The sequence below is a fragment of the Manis pentadactyla genome, chromosome 2 (genome assembly GCF_030020395.1).
Source record: "Manis pentadactyla isolate mManPen7 chromosome 2, mManPen7.hap1, whole genome shotgun sequence".
In the NCBI taxonomy this organism is placed as follows: Eukaryota; Metazoa; Chordata; class Mammalia; order Pholidota; family Manidae; genus Manis; species Manis pentadactyla.
In genome coordinates this window covers 11,102,382-11,119,660 of record NC_080020.1, presented here as the reverse complement: position 1 = coordinate 11,119,660, position 17,279 = coordinate 11,102,382, and the positions used below count along the sequence as shown (strand labels likewise).

General features: G+C 38.5%; 1 protein-coding gene across 3 annotated transcripts in view; it reads right to left on the bottom strand.

Annotated features, from left to right (window-relative positions):
- The window catches only part of USP12 (ubiquitin specific peptidase 12), a 103,668-nt gene that overhangs the window by 41,955 nt on the left and 44,434 nt on the right, over nt 1-17,279 (bottom strand). For all 3 annotated transcript variants that reach the window (XM_036917369.2, XM_036917371.2, XM_057490105.1), the window contains exon 2: nt 6,465-6,545. In XM_036917369.2, the coding sequence (XP_036773264.1) occupies nt 6,465-6,545 (81 nt within the window). The remainder of the gene's footprint in view (nt 1-6,464; nt 6,546-17,279) is intronic.

Here is a 17,279-nt window from a genome sequence, read left to right as displayed (position 1 = left end):
TTCACTAAACATTATTAGTATCTTAAGTGAGAGCAATGAGACTGAGTACTTTTTTTGAAAACTGTGGGTTACAGATTTTAAAACAGTGATTTGATAGTCTGGGTTTATGCTCAGTTACTTAGATATGTGGTTTTAATGGCTGTGAAAGCTGAAAAAGGTATTTTTACAAGGATACACAGATAGGTCCAAGTGGAAAAGAGTCTCCTTTAAGTCTTTACTTTCTAAACTATGTTATTAAATTTTCAATCCTATCTATCAAACTTCTTTGAATTCAGTCAAGTAATTACCTGCCTTGAGAGCTACATACAGTAACTAAGCACTGGATCTGAAACCAAGATTCTGCTATCTGACCTTGGTAAATTACTATAGTGTCCACATCTGTTAAGTGGGGCTTCAAATACAGCACCTACCTCTTAAAATCTTGTAAAGAATTAAATGAATAATCTGTACGAAGTACTGAGAACAGTTCTAGCATTTATCACTATATAGTTACTTTGAAACAACCTTTTTAAAGCCATTCATCTATTTTGAAGAATTAGATTAACTGGAATTAAATTTTATAATCTCTCTATCTACATTGGAATTATACTAGCTTGCAAAAGCGTAATGAATGAGAGGCTGATACTTTAACTCTTGGGTGCTATGGAGCTGAAGTAACACAACCATTTTACATGAGGACAGAGTATGGGTGCCACCACCATCTGCTTACTAGAAGTTAGTCAAGCTTAATCTACCTTTCATTTTTAGATGAAAATACACATTACAAATTCTAATATTTTCTTCCCATACCCAATGGATCATCTACATATTCCATTTGGCGATTACTAGTTTTAACCACCAGTATTATGTCAATAGTATTACCTTTAAATGCTCTACTGTTCCCCATGCTGGAGGTTTGGTGACAGTGCCTGCCCTGTGAATGTGAACATCCCCTTGTAAGGGAAAGCCCTCTTCCCCTGACAACAGTTTCTGTTTAGGTGGTCCTGATTTATAACACTATACCCCACACTTCCCTACCTACCACCTGCACTACAGCCAAGTGGACCGAACCCAACATCCTTCCATATGCTAGTGGACGGCCATTACTCAACCCACATATAGGAGTTGGCTTCTCCATGCAATTTCTGTAGGGCTGTTGATCACAAGCCCTTTAGAGACCCTGCAACACGGTTGGGCACTTGACCCGATCTAACCAGAGCACCTGCCCCAGAGTTCTTTGTCAGGGTTGATAGGTCGGACCCCAGAGTCTCTGATAACGTAAGCCTCAAGTAGCCTATGGCCATCAGGTGGAGAGAAACTAAATGAGAATGAAATCAATGCAAAAGAAAACAGAACCAAGAGCCTCATCAAGTTATAATCCACAAATGGAAGGAAGTTTCATTTTTATTTCTCTTTCCTCCATAATAGGCCCCTGCTTGCTGGATCCAGAATTCCAATTAATGACTGACCACTAGCAATTCATGTTAAAAAGCTTTTTATAAGATGTTCTAGGAACACAACTGTGATTTTATAACAAAGATTTTAGGGAAAAGCACATTCCCTGGCAGCCTCACAAATACATTTGGTGAGCCCAACCTGCTCGTGTGTTGGAGCCTACTGTACTGTTAAATTAATACAGAACAATACAATAAAACAAGAGGAAAAGGCTGTGAAAAATATATAGACTGCACAAAAAATAGGAAAGTAATAGTACTGGTTTAAATCATTCTGTACCAACTTTACTAAAATACATACTCATTAGCTACAAGATGTAAGGGAAAAAGGCAATCTGGTTTGTCAGATAAAAACAATTTGTGTTTAAAGAATTTAGCTGTAAGTGGAGTACTTTACAGCAAGAGAAAGCTTCCAAAGACCCCTTGCCTACTCAAGATGCTTTCTGAACTCTCATGCCACACTATTTCTCCTGATTTCCAGTAACATCAGAAATATTAATGTAGCCACGAGTTAGGCCAATAGGAAATCCCCACTCTACATATTATGCAAATTATAGTGATACATATCAGAGGCCATAAAGCTTTCATTTGTGAAAACATTCTTCTAAGATAAAACTATCTGCAATTGAAAATAATGGAAAATAGGCTGTCATTAACAATGTTGAGAATATTCACTATGTGGAATTTCTACTAGGTCAATTTAACTGTTAGTTTTTCTTCTCTCCATTGAAAAAAATGTTTAATTTTCTAACTGCCCGAATACATACATGTATTGTTTCCCAAAGGCGAGTGCTACTGAACGACTCTACCACTCACTGGTTGCAAAAAGGGATTCAATCAGGCAGATCTAATGGAAATGCTTTTCATTGTTTGTAAAAGCAATTAAACTGAACCTGGAAATGTATACTTAGTTAAGAACAGACCTATGAAAACAAAGTATACATGTGCCTCATTTCAACAAAATCCAATTATTAGAAAACATTAACCACAAAGTTTCTTAAAGCAGCTACATGCCAGTGTCGTTTACAACACTAACCAATTGGCAGACAGGAATGGAGACCAGGGGGAAAAAAGTTAAAATGTTGATCTCAGAATTAACTGAGCCACACTCCCCTACCCACCAAAGCTCCAACCTTAACTTTTAGGGGACCCCAATAATGTGATAACTCTATAAAATTTTTTAAAAGGCTCAGAGAAGACAAATAGGGACTCTGTGGCATCTTACTACACTGATGGACAGTGAGTGAAATGGGGTATGGCGGGGAGTGGGGGTACTCGATAATAAGGGGGAATGTAATAACCACATTGTTTTTCTTGTGAAACCTTCATAAGAGTGTATATCAATGATACCTTAATTTTAAAAAAAAAATTTTTAAGGGAGGAGAGAAACAAGAGAAAGAGAAGCCTGACAGTAATTTGAGTTGAAAAATAGGACTTAGAGAAAAAGTTTTAAAGGTACAGAACACAGTTGCAAAGTAGGCTGAAAGTATAAATCACAGAAAAAGTTAATCACTACACTAGCTCTGCTGCATTTACTCAGACTACCAATTTACTTCTGAGTATAATTCAAGGTGTTCATCAATCTTTCACAGCTGAAGCTCTGGCTACCTTAGAGACCTCAGTTCTTTATCATCACATGTAGGCACCAAGATCAGAATCTGTATTTCTACTTAGCAAATGAATCTCTAGAGGGGATAAAGACAAACTTCCTCTGATGGTCTCTTACTAACTTTACTCCCTCCTGCTTCTCTTGGTTTTATTGAATCTCAGTTACTCACCTCAGGGAGAAGCACAAATACTGCTTTTTGAATTTAAATCTATCCATACAGTGTAATAAAAATAATACCTTCTCACAAACCCATTTTTTATACAATTTGTACTGGTATTTGATACTGATATTAAAGTAACAACAACATTTCTAGCAGAAAAAATAATACAGAGCTTTAGAACTCATATGATTTTATCTGGGACGTGTTTTACTTGTTCTGAGGCTATCTGCAAAAAAAAGTTACAGTTAAGACATAAACGGAGAGACTGTAATATTTATACTGGGGAAGGGTGAAGGTAAAACAGACTTCAATATATAAAATACTCCTGTTCTAAAGAAAATGGGATCTTCTGGAACACTGTCAATAGGCACAACTTTACTTTAATTCAAGACACACAGTAGCTTTGGTGTCTGAGCCAGAGAAGGGTAGTAGCCACAGCGAAGCAATCAGGAGATTGAAGGCACTGGGGCTTGCCTTCCCCAGAATTTAAGCAAGACTTCTGATCACTAGACAACTGTACGTAAGCATGAGCATTTTAGATATTAGAAGTGAGGCCAGACTTCTCGTTCAACAAGAGAAATTAAATATATTCAATTAACTCTCCTTCCCATGAAAACGCCAATAAAATGACAATAAAAGAATAGATTAGGCAAAACCTCAAAAGGTCAAAAAAGTCAACCACAGATTACAGATGTCAGTGAAGAGAGAAAGAAGATGTGCAGGAGCCCGGCAACTGTAAGGGGAAAATGAGACATTCACCCTGAAGGATGGGGAATTTTCTTTTCGGGGCGGGGTCAGGGGGAGACATCTAAGAACACAGGTCTGGTGAAAAGTCTTTAAATGGACCATTTAGACCCCCGGACTTAACCTTTAACTTCAGGTTTAGTCTCCACAGAAGCTGAACGGGAGACTCTGGGTTTGAGAATCCTCAGGACGGCGGAGGAGGGCAGCGGAGGGCAGCTCGGCCCTGAACAGGAAACAAAAGCTCAAATGAAAGCCTGGGTTAAACTGCCCCACAGGGAGGCTGAGGAATCCGCCCAGCAGCGAGCAGAGCCCCACAGCAAAGGCCCCGCCCTGAAATCACAGTGGGGGGTGACAGGGAGGGGGCAGGGAGCTATTTTTTTTAAGCTTGTTTGTCAGGGGGTCACCCTAGAGTGAAACCCAGGGTAGACAAGCTCCACCTAAAATACACAAAGCCCCAATTAGCCTTTTTGAATCACACTTTCATGTATGAATGAAATTTGAAGGAAGCTTCCAATAGGAAGGACAGAACTTAAAACCCGGGAAGTGAACACAGAGGTCTCAGAAACCATCTAGTAAGCAAGAGAAAACCTTCCCAACAACAAAAACTACAAATAAATACCCTGAGAGAAAAAACAGAAAATACTGCCTCCTTGAAACAAGATGAAAAAAGAAACGTACCATTCTTAGGAAATAAATACAATAATCTGGACAAAAAAAGTTAAAGAAATAGTAAAAAATGTAGAATAAAAAGGCAAAATGATCAGAAATAGGAGAAAAAGATGAAAGTAAACAATCAGTCTAAATGTTTTCATATGTAACTAATAGTATATCAATAAAGACAGAAAAGGGAAATTAAACTGATAGGACAGAAATAGTCCAAACAGTAGTATCAGAAACACTGTAGAAGTGGGGAAAGTGGGTCATCCACCTAAACGGGTCCAGAAACACCCAACACAGTAACACTGGGGAGACCAAGACACCAGTGGAATTTCAGAACACCTGAATAGAGAATATCCTAAAAACCTCCCCCATTTTTTTTTTAAAGGAAAAAAGCTGAAGATTCGGAATGGCATCAGCGCTCTCAACACTGCCAGAAGCCAGAAGACAACAGAGTGACCCCCTTAGAGGCGCTGATGGAGGGTCACAACCTCGGGTTTCTGTCTAGCTGTGACTATAACCAAACCCGTTTTAAATCCACAACACCTCCAAGTTTTCCTCCTCTGCACACTTCCTCAGGAAGCTACTATAGAGCGTGTTCCACAAAGCAAGGGAGAAAAACAACCCAGGAAGGGGGCGCAGCAATGACACAGCCAGGGCGACAGAGAAGGGCCGCGGGGCTAAGGTGCCCGGCAGCACGGACGCCCCAACAGGCTCTGCCGCCACCACTCGGGGAAGGAGATGATACTGGGGAGGTCCTTTGGAGTTTTTTAGCTTTGTTGAAGATTTCGGGAAGAATAAGTCAAAATTAAGAACACAAGAAAATAAAGCAATGATTAATTCCATATTGGAGGATGGGGGAGGTGAAGGTGGGCAGCAGAGGAAAGCTAAATTTCTTAGATCTAGAACAAAGAGTCACTATTATTTTTTTAATTGCAGTTTAAACACTTTATTTAGAATGTAAGGGTTAAATTCCAGAAAAAACAGCCAGCAGATTAGATTACTGAGTAGGCTCCCCTGGGGACAGGCAGAGGAGGGGGACGCCTGCTGTGCTTTGCTGTGAGCTTCCCACTTACAGAGCCAATTCCCACAGCAAGGGGCACCCCATCCCTCTAAGTGCTTTCCTCAGTCCCACAAGAAATCTACCTCATACATCATTACACACCACTATTCAGTGACACACTGATCTGTTCAATACAAGTCACTGTTACCTGTATTTTCACCTATACGCATCTTAAAACACTCAACCTAGATCTATCAGTACAACAGCATAAACTACCACAATGACATAGCACAGGTTTATGGTGTTTTCTGATGATGAAGAAAATGGCTGAAAATTATAAAATAAGTCCTTCCAAAGTTTTAATAATGTATAATCCCTAGAATTACCTCTACAACAATTGGGATGTATTTTTTTCCTGTATTCTGCACTTTTATATCCATACTCCTGGGACAATGCCGGAAGGAAATTAGCAAAGGCTCTACAGACCTGTGGAAGAATTTACAAAAACTGTATTTATGTCTGTACATTTGGACCACTTCTATTTTGACAGTTAAATAATTCTCAAAGAGAATCAAGAGATCATCTGGTCTATGTCATATGAAATTTTGGATAGGAGAAAATTTTTGACACAATACTGGAAAAATCAGACTGACAAGTTAGAAATTGTTCTGATTCTTAAGACCTCAGGCAACTTTGTTTCTCTTCCATTAAAGATAATTATTAAATTCCAAATCAAGTTTCTCAGCATTAAGTCTACCAATACAGACAATTTTCCTCTAATAAATTATGAAGTGCATTCATCATTTTTAAAACTATTTCCAACCATAATTTTGAAGGCTAAGTTTAATGGATACTTACATTGACTAATCCAAAATAGTGCTCGTTGACTGGGAACTGTTCTGGACCAATCTCTTTCTCTAATGCCGAGGCATTGGCGCCCTATAAAATGAAAAACAGAGATCTTAGTCTTCATAGTATTTTCATAACGTTGTCATAATTACATAGGCATTACAGAGACATCCCTTAAAAAACTATGTTCCCTTTAACTAACGTAATTGAAATAAAATAAGGGATAATAGTGATGAATATAGGCTTTTAATAATGAGGCTAGGAACTAGTTTGCAGGAACTTTCTCATAGAACCAAAGCCCAGATCAAAGAATTATATTCACAACTTGTTTCTTTTTTATAAGTAATGAATTGAAAGCACCTGCTGTACATGTGTTCTACCTAACAGGAATGTAATCTAATAGCCATCTCAGTTGAAATTTTGTGAAATTAAACATGCATATATTCAGTGACCTAACAATTCTTTGCAGGGATAGACCTGAAAATTTTTCATAGGGAACTAAAGGTGACAAGAATGTTTACTCAAGTGTCACTGAGGACCGCACAGCTGACAACAACCTAGATGGCCTATAAAATATGACAGCAAAAGAAATGAACTAGATTCACATAATCACAGACATTTCTCAAAAACATGTTAAAAATAACAAAACATGAGATTAACACAAAACTCCTCCATCTATATAAAAAGCACATGGCAAATGGGCTGGAAGAATGTGCATTCAGTACAACTGAGGGCTGGGACATGGAATTGGGGGTGAAAGATAATAAAAAATAAAATGAAGCCCAACAAAAGAAGGGCCATGGCAGACACAAATCCTCTGTCACGGTCTCAGGAACAGGATCAACTCCATTCTGCTCATCAGAGGTCCCTGAAGAAAAAGTGAAGGTACAGGAGGACACTAAGGCCCTGAGTACCAGCACATACTAATAATGGGCTCGAAAAGTGATTTGAAAGGGAAATGAGAGCAATTCCGAAAGCATAGTAACTTTGGATATATTTACTTGAAAGTTTCCAAAGAAAACATACCACCAGATAAATACAATTGATATATCCTTACTCACAAAATACCGAACCCCACCCTGCAGAGCTGCACACCGCACACCAGGCAACACAGGAGGCCTCCGCACCGACACTGGCTCAGGGTTATCACCGCCGGAGAGCTCAGAAGCCCTGCTCCCTGACTGAGCTCCAGTCCGGAACCTGGGAAGCCCAGACCTTTGCTGCCCCTATACATTCTCAATTTCCTGACAGGTCAAGCCTGAAAATAAGTACTGATTAAAGGGACCTGGTTGGCTGGTGGCCAAGCTCTACCAAAGCAAGACATTCCCTCCACTACTCTAGCCATCCAGCACTTGTATATATACAAGATACTGCCTCTATTTTTTAAATTCAGAATTACTTTTAGGCTTTATATAAAACCTTGATGCAATCACTTAGTTTATAGATACTGTTTCTAAACGTGACTACCATTAACTGTTCTAGAACATCAAATTCTGTTACTACAGCATCTTCAAGACCCACTGGACAAAGCCACCTTGGTAGGAATGCTGCACACCCAACCCCCACCCCTGCCAGCACAAGTGTCTTGTCACAAAATTCCCTTACATGTGTTGAAAACTATCAGTAAGCCCAGATCTTTGCCACCTACTGGATAATTCAAACTCATATTGGGTTATACAAATGAGTACAACCCCTTTTCCCAAAAAAGAAGAAATGGTGATTATCCAAATACAGCCTCGCACACAAACCTTGAGGAAGTGTTTCTGGCCCTTAGGATGAACTAAGAACAGAATGCAAGCCACATGAACATTCCCTGTCCAGTGTAATACCAATCACACCACACACCCTGCATTCTAACCACCTCAGATGTCCCACTTGTCCCCAGTATAACACACCTTTTCATGTGCTGCTTAGAAAACCCTTCCCCCAACCTGTCTTCAGAGCTGGTTTCACCAGGGGTCAGTAGTAGCCTCTCTGTGCCTCAGGTTCCTAACTGAGGAAAAATGCCACTAAGTACTATATAAGGTAGCTACAAATTAACTGAATCTAAATGTTTGGACAAGCACCCTGCAGTGCCTGGTATATCAGCCGAAGTCCCATTAACCTTGGTTCTCTTCTTCCCTTTAATCCCAAGGGGAAAAAAACCTACTCTCACAAGCCAGTAATGCCAATAAATGTGATCTCCCTGCAATAGCTAAGAAATAACAACAGAAACAAAAATCAGAAGAAAAAAATTAGATAGCTATCTTAAAAAAAACAATTCTCTACTCATTCTGGCCAATACAACAATCAGAGGTACCATGACTGTACCCACCCACCCTCCCAAGCCTCACAACAAACAAACCCACAGGCCAACCAGAGGTCAGGGAAGAGAAAGCTGAGTGTGATAAAGTGGGAAAGGCCATAGACCATAGTCATTCAACCTTTCTGGATGTAAGAATATTCTTGGCAAAATAAAAGAGTCAATCTCCTCAATGAACTTAAAAAGCCCTAGCCTCAAACTTATCTATTGGGTTTTCACATAGGTCTTTAAACAAATTAAAAGGTCTTCACAGCTAAATATGACTAGAAAATGTAAAGATTAAACAGTAGTCTCTTCTACCTCAATGTTCTATCATTCCCAATCACTTTTATCAATACTTCTGAGAACATTACTGTATTAACACAGAATTCCAAGAAGTCCAAGTCAACCAATGTATGCCAATCAACACACAATTCAACAGAGAGGGATTCGGTTACAGAGGGAGTAAGGGTAGCAGATCGAAATGGAAAATAGAGAATGAAATTTACTTTATGATAACTCTAAATTAAGGTACAGCATAGTAAACTAAACCTTACTATAGTAATGATGTTCAGCAGATTCTATGAATGTGCAGGATATTCTTTTGGCACGAATTCCAAGTTTCCTCTGCAGAAACAATCAGAGTACATCACTACCTCTAGCCAAATACTAACTACAAAGGCAAAGAGCAGTCTAAGCAAACCAGTTTCTGATGAGTGGCTTTTTAATTTAAAAGTGTTTTCAACTCTTAGAGGTAACTGGTAAAAAACAAACACCATGCTCAAAATTTTCTGTATAATTTTTAGCATTTTACAGGAGTTCTCAAACATCAGCTCTTGAAGATTTTGTTGAAAGCTGACAAACCCTATCGTGTCAAATGATGATGAGTCAAGCAGCCCAAGATTTACACTGAGCCTAGAACAAGTCAATATCCAATAGCACTGGTTCCAATTTTTCTGTTCCACCCTTAGGAAATATGATCTATTACAATTAACAATCATTTATGAAATCCGTGATTCTTTACTGGGATAAAGGAAAGAAATGGTGGCACTCAGTTAAGAAGTTCTGCTCTGAAGCTTTCATGGGTACTGGGATTCACTTGTTTTGTCTGAGTATATGACACTCACAGAAGGAAGACAACTTTTTTCCTGACTATTCTGTCTCCATTTTTGTAACTTACATGAAAGGTTATTTTAGATTCAATATCTGTTAGAAAAGAATTCATCATGAAGATGCAATTAGATATTCATGACTCTCTCAATGAAGACAACCAAAAGATGGATGAATTTTTAAATTTAAAATAATAACTTACTGAACTGGTAAGAAAATATCTGCAGAAACCAAAAAAAATGAAGTGATAGGGGAGCCCTGGGAGATCAGCAAATGCCAAAGACAGCTTCCACACTAAGGGTATCTGCCAACACTAGTGACCTCTGAACTCTTCTCTGATAGCTAAATGGAATGGAGCACAGGAAAACCAGCACTAAAACTTATAACTGGCACTGAAACTCCCAAGACAGGGAGGCTCAAAGACCGCAGCATAACACTAGGATCCCCAAAGGGCTACATCTTTAACATAAGGGGAAAAAGCAATAGTTTTGTACCACAGGAGAAGACAGCAAGGACACGGCCTGACTCATCCTTGCCACTCAGGAGGGGAGATAAATATCTTCCAAAAATTTGTAACCACAAGTTGGCCTCATAAACGTCTGTGACCCAAATTACAAAAGCTGTAGGATTATAAAATTAACAACAACAAAAATCTCAAGTAGAAAATGTAATTCAAAGAGATGCTGAGTTGACAGTGTCCTCTTCCAGCTCACAACTAACAGAATTACAAATTCACTCTGTAAGACAAATTCAACCCATCCCACAAAGGACTCCCACAAAACTCCAAGAGATTTGAGTTCACAGTAAAAAATCACACACATACATAAAAACAACAGGAAAACAAAGCACTATGAAGAAAAGCCAGCACAGGCAGACACAGCAGTATTAGATTCTTAAGATAATAAATATCAGAACTATTTCAGACATGATATAAAACAAAGGCTTAATATGTGCCAAGAAATAACAAAGGCTTGATTATAAGAAAAAAGATGAGACTTTGAAGACTAAGCACATTTTTTAAAGAACCAAGTAATACTTCTAAATATAAAAATAACAGTAATTCAGAGTAAAAACTCAATGTAAAAATGGAGACATTAAAAAAATCAGTGGCTGACAGGGTTGAGGAGAAGGGGGAATAAAAGGAGAAGCACAGAGGATTTTTATGTAGGTGAAAATACTCTGCATAATAAGTACTATAATGATGAATACACATCATTACACATTACATATTATAGACAGGACACCAAAAGTAATCTGAAATGTAAACTATGGACTTTAGGTGGTAATGATGTGTCAATACAGGCTCACCAATTGTGACTTGTGACAAATCTGGTGGGGGATATGGATAACTAGAGGGCTCTACGTGAGTGGAGACAGGGGTATACAGGAAATCTCTGTACTTTCCCCTCAATTTTGCTGTAAACCTAAAACTGCTCTTTAAAAAAAAGTCTTAATAAATAAAACAAGAAAAAAAAATCAAGAAGAAACAAGGTTAATATTAGGTAATTTTTTTAGTCAGTATTCCTGTCAATATAAGGCTTATAACTGAAATTAAAGTTTTGTTAAAAACAGGAAATGTTGAAAACCTATATGCTAACAAGCTGGAAAACCTAGAATAAATGGACAACTTCCTAGAAAAATACAACCTTCCAAGACTGACCAAGGAAGAAACACAAAATCTAAACAAACCAATTACCAGCAAAGAAATTGAAGCGGAAATCAAAAAACTACCCAAGAAAAAACACCCCGGGCCAGATGGATTTACCTCGGCATTTTATCAGATATACAGAGAAGATATAATACCCATTCTCCTTAAAGTTTTCCAAAAAACAGAAGAGGAGGGAATATTTCCAAACTCATTCTATGAAGCCAACATCACCCTAATACCAAAACCAGGCAAAGACACCACCAGCCAAGAAATGGAAGCAACCTAAGTGTCCATCAGACCAATATCCCTGATGAATGTAAATGCGAAAATACTCAACAAAATATTAGCAAACCGAATTCAAAAATACATCAAAAGGATCATACACCATGACCAAGTGGGATTCATCCCAGGGATGCAAGGATGGTACAACATTCGAAAATCCACCAACATCATCCACCACAGAAGGACAAAAACCACATGATCATCTCCATAGATGCTGAAAAAGCATTCAACAAAATTCAACATCCATTCATGATAAAAACTCTAAACAAAATGGGCATAGAAGGCAAGTACCTTAACATAATAAAGGCCATATATGATTAACCCACAGCCAACATCATACTGAACACTGAGAAGCTGAAAGCTTTTCCTCTGAGATCGGGAACAAGACAGGGATGCCCACTCTCCCCACTGTTATTCAACATAGTACTGGAGGTCCTAGTCATGGCAATTAGACAAAACAAAGAAATACAAGGAATCCAGATTGGTAAAGAAGTTAAACTGTCACTATTTGCAGATAACATGATATTGTACATAAAAAACCCTAAAGACTCCACTCTAAAACTACTAGAATACTGGAATTCAGCAAAGTTGCAGGATACAAAATTAACACACAGAAATCTGAGGCTTTCCTATACACTAACAATAAACCAATAGAAAGAGAAATCAGGAAAACAATTCCATTCACAATTGTATCAAAAAGAATAAAATACCTAGGAATAAACCTAACCAAGGAAGTGAAAGGCCTATACCCTGAAAACTATAAGATACTTTTAGGAGAAATTAAAGAGGACACTAACAAATGGAAACTCATCCCATGCTCTTGGCTAGGAAGAATTAATATTGTCAAAATGGCCATCTTGCCTAAAGCAATATACAGATTTGATGCAATCCCAATCAAATTACCAATAGCATTCTTCAGTGAACTGGACCAAATAGTTCAAAAATTCATATGGAAACATCAAAGACCCCGAATAGCCAAAGCAATCCTGAGAAGGAAGAATAAAGTGGGGGGGATTTTACTCCCCAACTTCAAGCTCTACTATAAAGCCACAGTAATCAAGACAATTTAGTACTGGCATAAGAACAGAGCCACAGACCAGTGGAACAGAATAGAGACTCCAGACATTAACCCAAACATATATGGTTAATTAATATACGATAAAGGAGCCATGGACATACAATGGGGAAATAACAGTCTCTTCAACACATGGTGCTGGCAAAACTGGACAGCTACATGTAAGAGAATGAAACTGGATCACTGTCTAATCCCATACACAAAAGTAAATTCAAAATGGATCAAAGACCTGAAAGTAAGTCATGAAACCATAAAACTCTTAGAAAAAAACATAGGCAAAAATCTCTTGGACATAAACATGAGCGACTTCTTCATGAACATATCTCCCCGGGCTAGGGAAACAAAAGCAAAAATGAACAAGTGGGACTATATTAAGCTGAAAAGCTTCTGTACAGCAAAGAACACCATCAATAGAACAAAAAGGTATCCTACAGTATGGGAGAATATATTCATAAATGACAGATCCGATAAAGGGTTGACATCCAAAACATATAAAGAGCTCACGCACCTCAACAAACAAAAAGCAAATAATCCAATTAAAAAATGGGCAGAGGAGCTGAACAGACAGTTCTCCAAAGAAACTCAGATGGCCAACAGGCACATGAAAAGATGCTCCGCATCGCTAGTCATCAGAGAAATGCAAATTAAAACCATGATGAGATATCACCTCATACCAGTAAGGATCACCACCATCCAAAAGACAAACAACAAATGTTGGCAAAGTTGTGGAGAAAGAGGAACCCTCCTACACTGCTGGTGGGAATATAAATTAGTTCAACCATTGTGGAAAGCAGTATGGAGGTTCCTCAAAAAGCTCAAAATAGAAATACCATTTGACCCAGGAATTCCACTTCTAGGAATTTACCCTAAGAATGCAGCAGCCCAGTTTGAAAAAGACAGATGCACCCCTATGTGTATCACAGCACTATTTACAACAGCCAAGAAATGGAAGCAACCTAAGTGTCCATCAGTAGATGAATGGATAAAGAAGATGTGGTACATATACACAATGGAATATTATTCAGCCATAAGAAGAAAACAAATCCTACCATTTGCAACAACATGAATGGAGCTAGAGGGTACTATGCTCAGTGAAATAAGCCAGGCAGAGAAAGACAAGTACCAAGTGATTTCACTCATATGTGGAGTGTAAGAACAAAGAAAAAGAAGGACCAAAACAGCAGCACAATCACAGAACCCAAGAATGGACTAACAGTTACCAAAGGGAAAGGGAATGGGGAGGATGGGTGGGAAGGGAGAGATGAGGGTGGGGAAGAAGAAAGGGGGCATTACAATTAGCATGTATGTTGGGGGGGAATGGGGAGGGCTGTACAACACAGAGAAGACAAGTAGTGATTCTACAGCATCTTACTACACTGATGGACAGTGACTCTAATGGGGTTTGTAGGGGGGACTTAGTGAAGGGAGGAGCCTAGTAAACAATGTTCTTTATGTAATTGTAGATTAATGATAACAAAATTAATTTTTTTAAAAAAAACAGGAAATGTTGTCTTATGGGAAAGATTTCATGGAGGAATGGACCCCTTTGTGGAGCTGCTGTGGAGAGACAATGTTACACTAAAAATACCACTAGGCTAGCAAAGCTACAGGCCTGAGTCTGGTCTTGGCCATGCTGGTAACTAACTTTAACAACTTGAAACAAAATACTTTTCTCTCTGGACCTCAGTTATTTCATATATAAGATCTTGGTATCTATAGTACCTTCCCCACCCCCATATTTCTAGCAATATGTTGGCTCTGCCAATCTCTTTTAAATATTAAGGAAAAAATGCTGGTTAGTCAGTCTGTTAAAGGTCAAATATTAAGTTCTGAATAAAAGTTAGAATATAGCATCACATGCTCAGAAACAGTCATCCGATAAAAGAAGTTGTGGACCGTAGAGTGAGGGCCTAGTATAAATTCTTAGAAAGCTAGGCATGCTTCTTTTTCATTCCAAAAAATAACCATCCAAATGAAAGAAGAGTAAGTTGAATTATTTTGAAGATACCATCTGCAAACAGGAAAAAAAGTTACCTGGGAGATGGCTGCTTCTGATGAAATAATTTTTACATCAGCAACCATGGCAAACACACATCTAACTGCCCTTCCCATTATGAGAAAGGCACAGATCACACAAAAGCAAACTGATAATCAGAAATGTTTAAAAACAAGTAGGTTAAGGAAACCTTCCCATTCTAAAGCCAGAAAATGTTGAAAAAAATGTTACCCATGAAGACATGTCATTTTGAATAACTAATTACGTTCAGTATATATGACTTAAAAAATAGAGAATACATTTCAGCAAGAAATAAAAAATGATGAAAATGTAAAAGGATGAATACCTATCTAGAAAATATTCTTATGAAGAATAGTTCCTTTTTTTATACTAGATAGGTATAACTATTAGATCCCAGGTAACATTCTTTTTAATATAAATACAAGAAAATACATTTTTCCCATTTTTGTGTTTCAAATCGTATCTTAGAATCCAACATTTATCGTTCAAGTTTAATCCTGCAAAGGGTCAGATCAGGCCAGTATCTAAAAGGCAACCGCCAAACAGGTGGAACAGGCTTCCAAAGATGAGAGACCTTTGGTAAACTAAGAGAAGTTCTAGAGGCCCGTCAAGAGCCAATGCCAGCATGTGAATCCAACGAGGAAGTGAACATGCGCAGTGAAAGGATGAACCTCAAGTGCAGGAGACGTGAGAAGCACTTTTCTCCATCTTACACGAGAAGTGGAGAGGGAGGCCAGGCTGCAAACCCACAGCTGTTCTCTGGGAAGACATCATGTCCCTGAACTATATCAGAGACAACAACAATTTTCATGAAAAAAACAGACCATTTCCACACCCTAAGTTTCAGGCATCAAAAACTGTCTCAAAACAGTAGTCCTCCAGCAAAGGTGGAATTCAACATGAATCTGAATATCTCCTTTCTAGCTAGCCCTGTGCAACTTGCAAGCAGTAGCGCCCATTGGTGAGATGGATTTGGTGGATCACACCTACCACTTTCCTTCTCAGCAGAACAGAATGGATCAAGGTACATTTCCCTACTGAGGGTAAACAATGAATTGTAAAATTTCTGTTCCGATACTTAAGTATGCATATATTAGGTCTAACTGAAAACCTATTTCTCACTGTGTATCAAAATAAGAAAAGCTTTCATACACAGTGCTATAAAAGATAAAAACAGGAAATGAAAAATTGCAAAGTCATAATCCAATGGGAGGGGTAGAGAGTGAATAAAAATTAGCTTTTCCTGATAACATACTGGTAGAAAAGTACTGAAAAATAAATTTATAGTTATAGAAGGAAGAATAAATATCAAACTAAGCTACAACACAGTATATGTACTACAGAACGTTAGGACAGGAATAACATTCAGAGCTGGAGAATTTGGAAAAGGCGTCATAAATACATGGAACTGAAAAGAGCCAAGCCTTTCATTTTTATTCAGTGATATTTTCACTCTAGCTTTCCACATTAGTAAGATGACAGCCCTGAAGAACACGAGTAGGTACCTAAACATTCCAAAAGCCAGGGGTGCCACAGAGTGATGGATGGCCTGCCAATCAGGAGTTCCTGGCCTGGTTCTAGCATGAACCGCCTGTTGACAGCACCACCTTCCTTCGACAGATCACTCCGCCTCACTTTTCCCATCAGCAAGGTGAAAGCGACCAGAGTCATAGCATCTATTATGCCACATGCTAAAACAGTTGATGGTAATATAGAATCACAAAGTGTGAATTTAAAGCAAGGTATTTCACCCCTTTGTGCTCCAATTTCCTAAGCTGTAAAACAGAGCAAACAACACTCTGATCATGACCTGTTTCTAAAAAATGTATACAAGATATTTAGAATGATGCCTGGCACAGCAGCCACTAAACACACCATTCCCTTGCCCCTTCTCACCCCTGCTTTTACATAAACCCCTCAAAAGGTTAAAATTCCCCAAATACTTAGAGAGTATCTGGGGGTTCCATACCGATATGCCATCACTCTAAGAATCTTGGTCTAGGCCCTCCACAGTGGTCTCCTCTGGTTTTAATTCTGCAAAAGTTAAATGTGCTCCCCAGCAAGTACCAAGGACTCAGACTGACCCAGGCTTAACACTGCTTTGCTCAATCACAGCATCTAATGAGGGCTGCAAACACTGACAGTCAGAGATGAGCAGAAAGCAAAGCCACCCTTGGTGAGATGCAGTATGATACAAATGACACAAAACAGAAGAACACAGAGGTACAGTCTCCGACACCAATGGAGAAGTCAAAATGTTGTGTTATCTGAGAAATGAAATACTACACAACCAGTTATCAAGCTCTGAAAATCACATTCCTGATGGACCCATGCCTCTGTTACCCACACAGGTCTTCTGAAAGTCACTTATTTAAGTTCCATGAAGGAGAAACCATATAAATATATTTTCC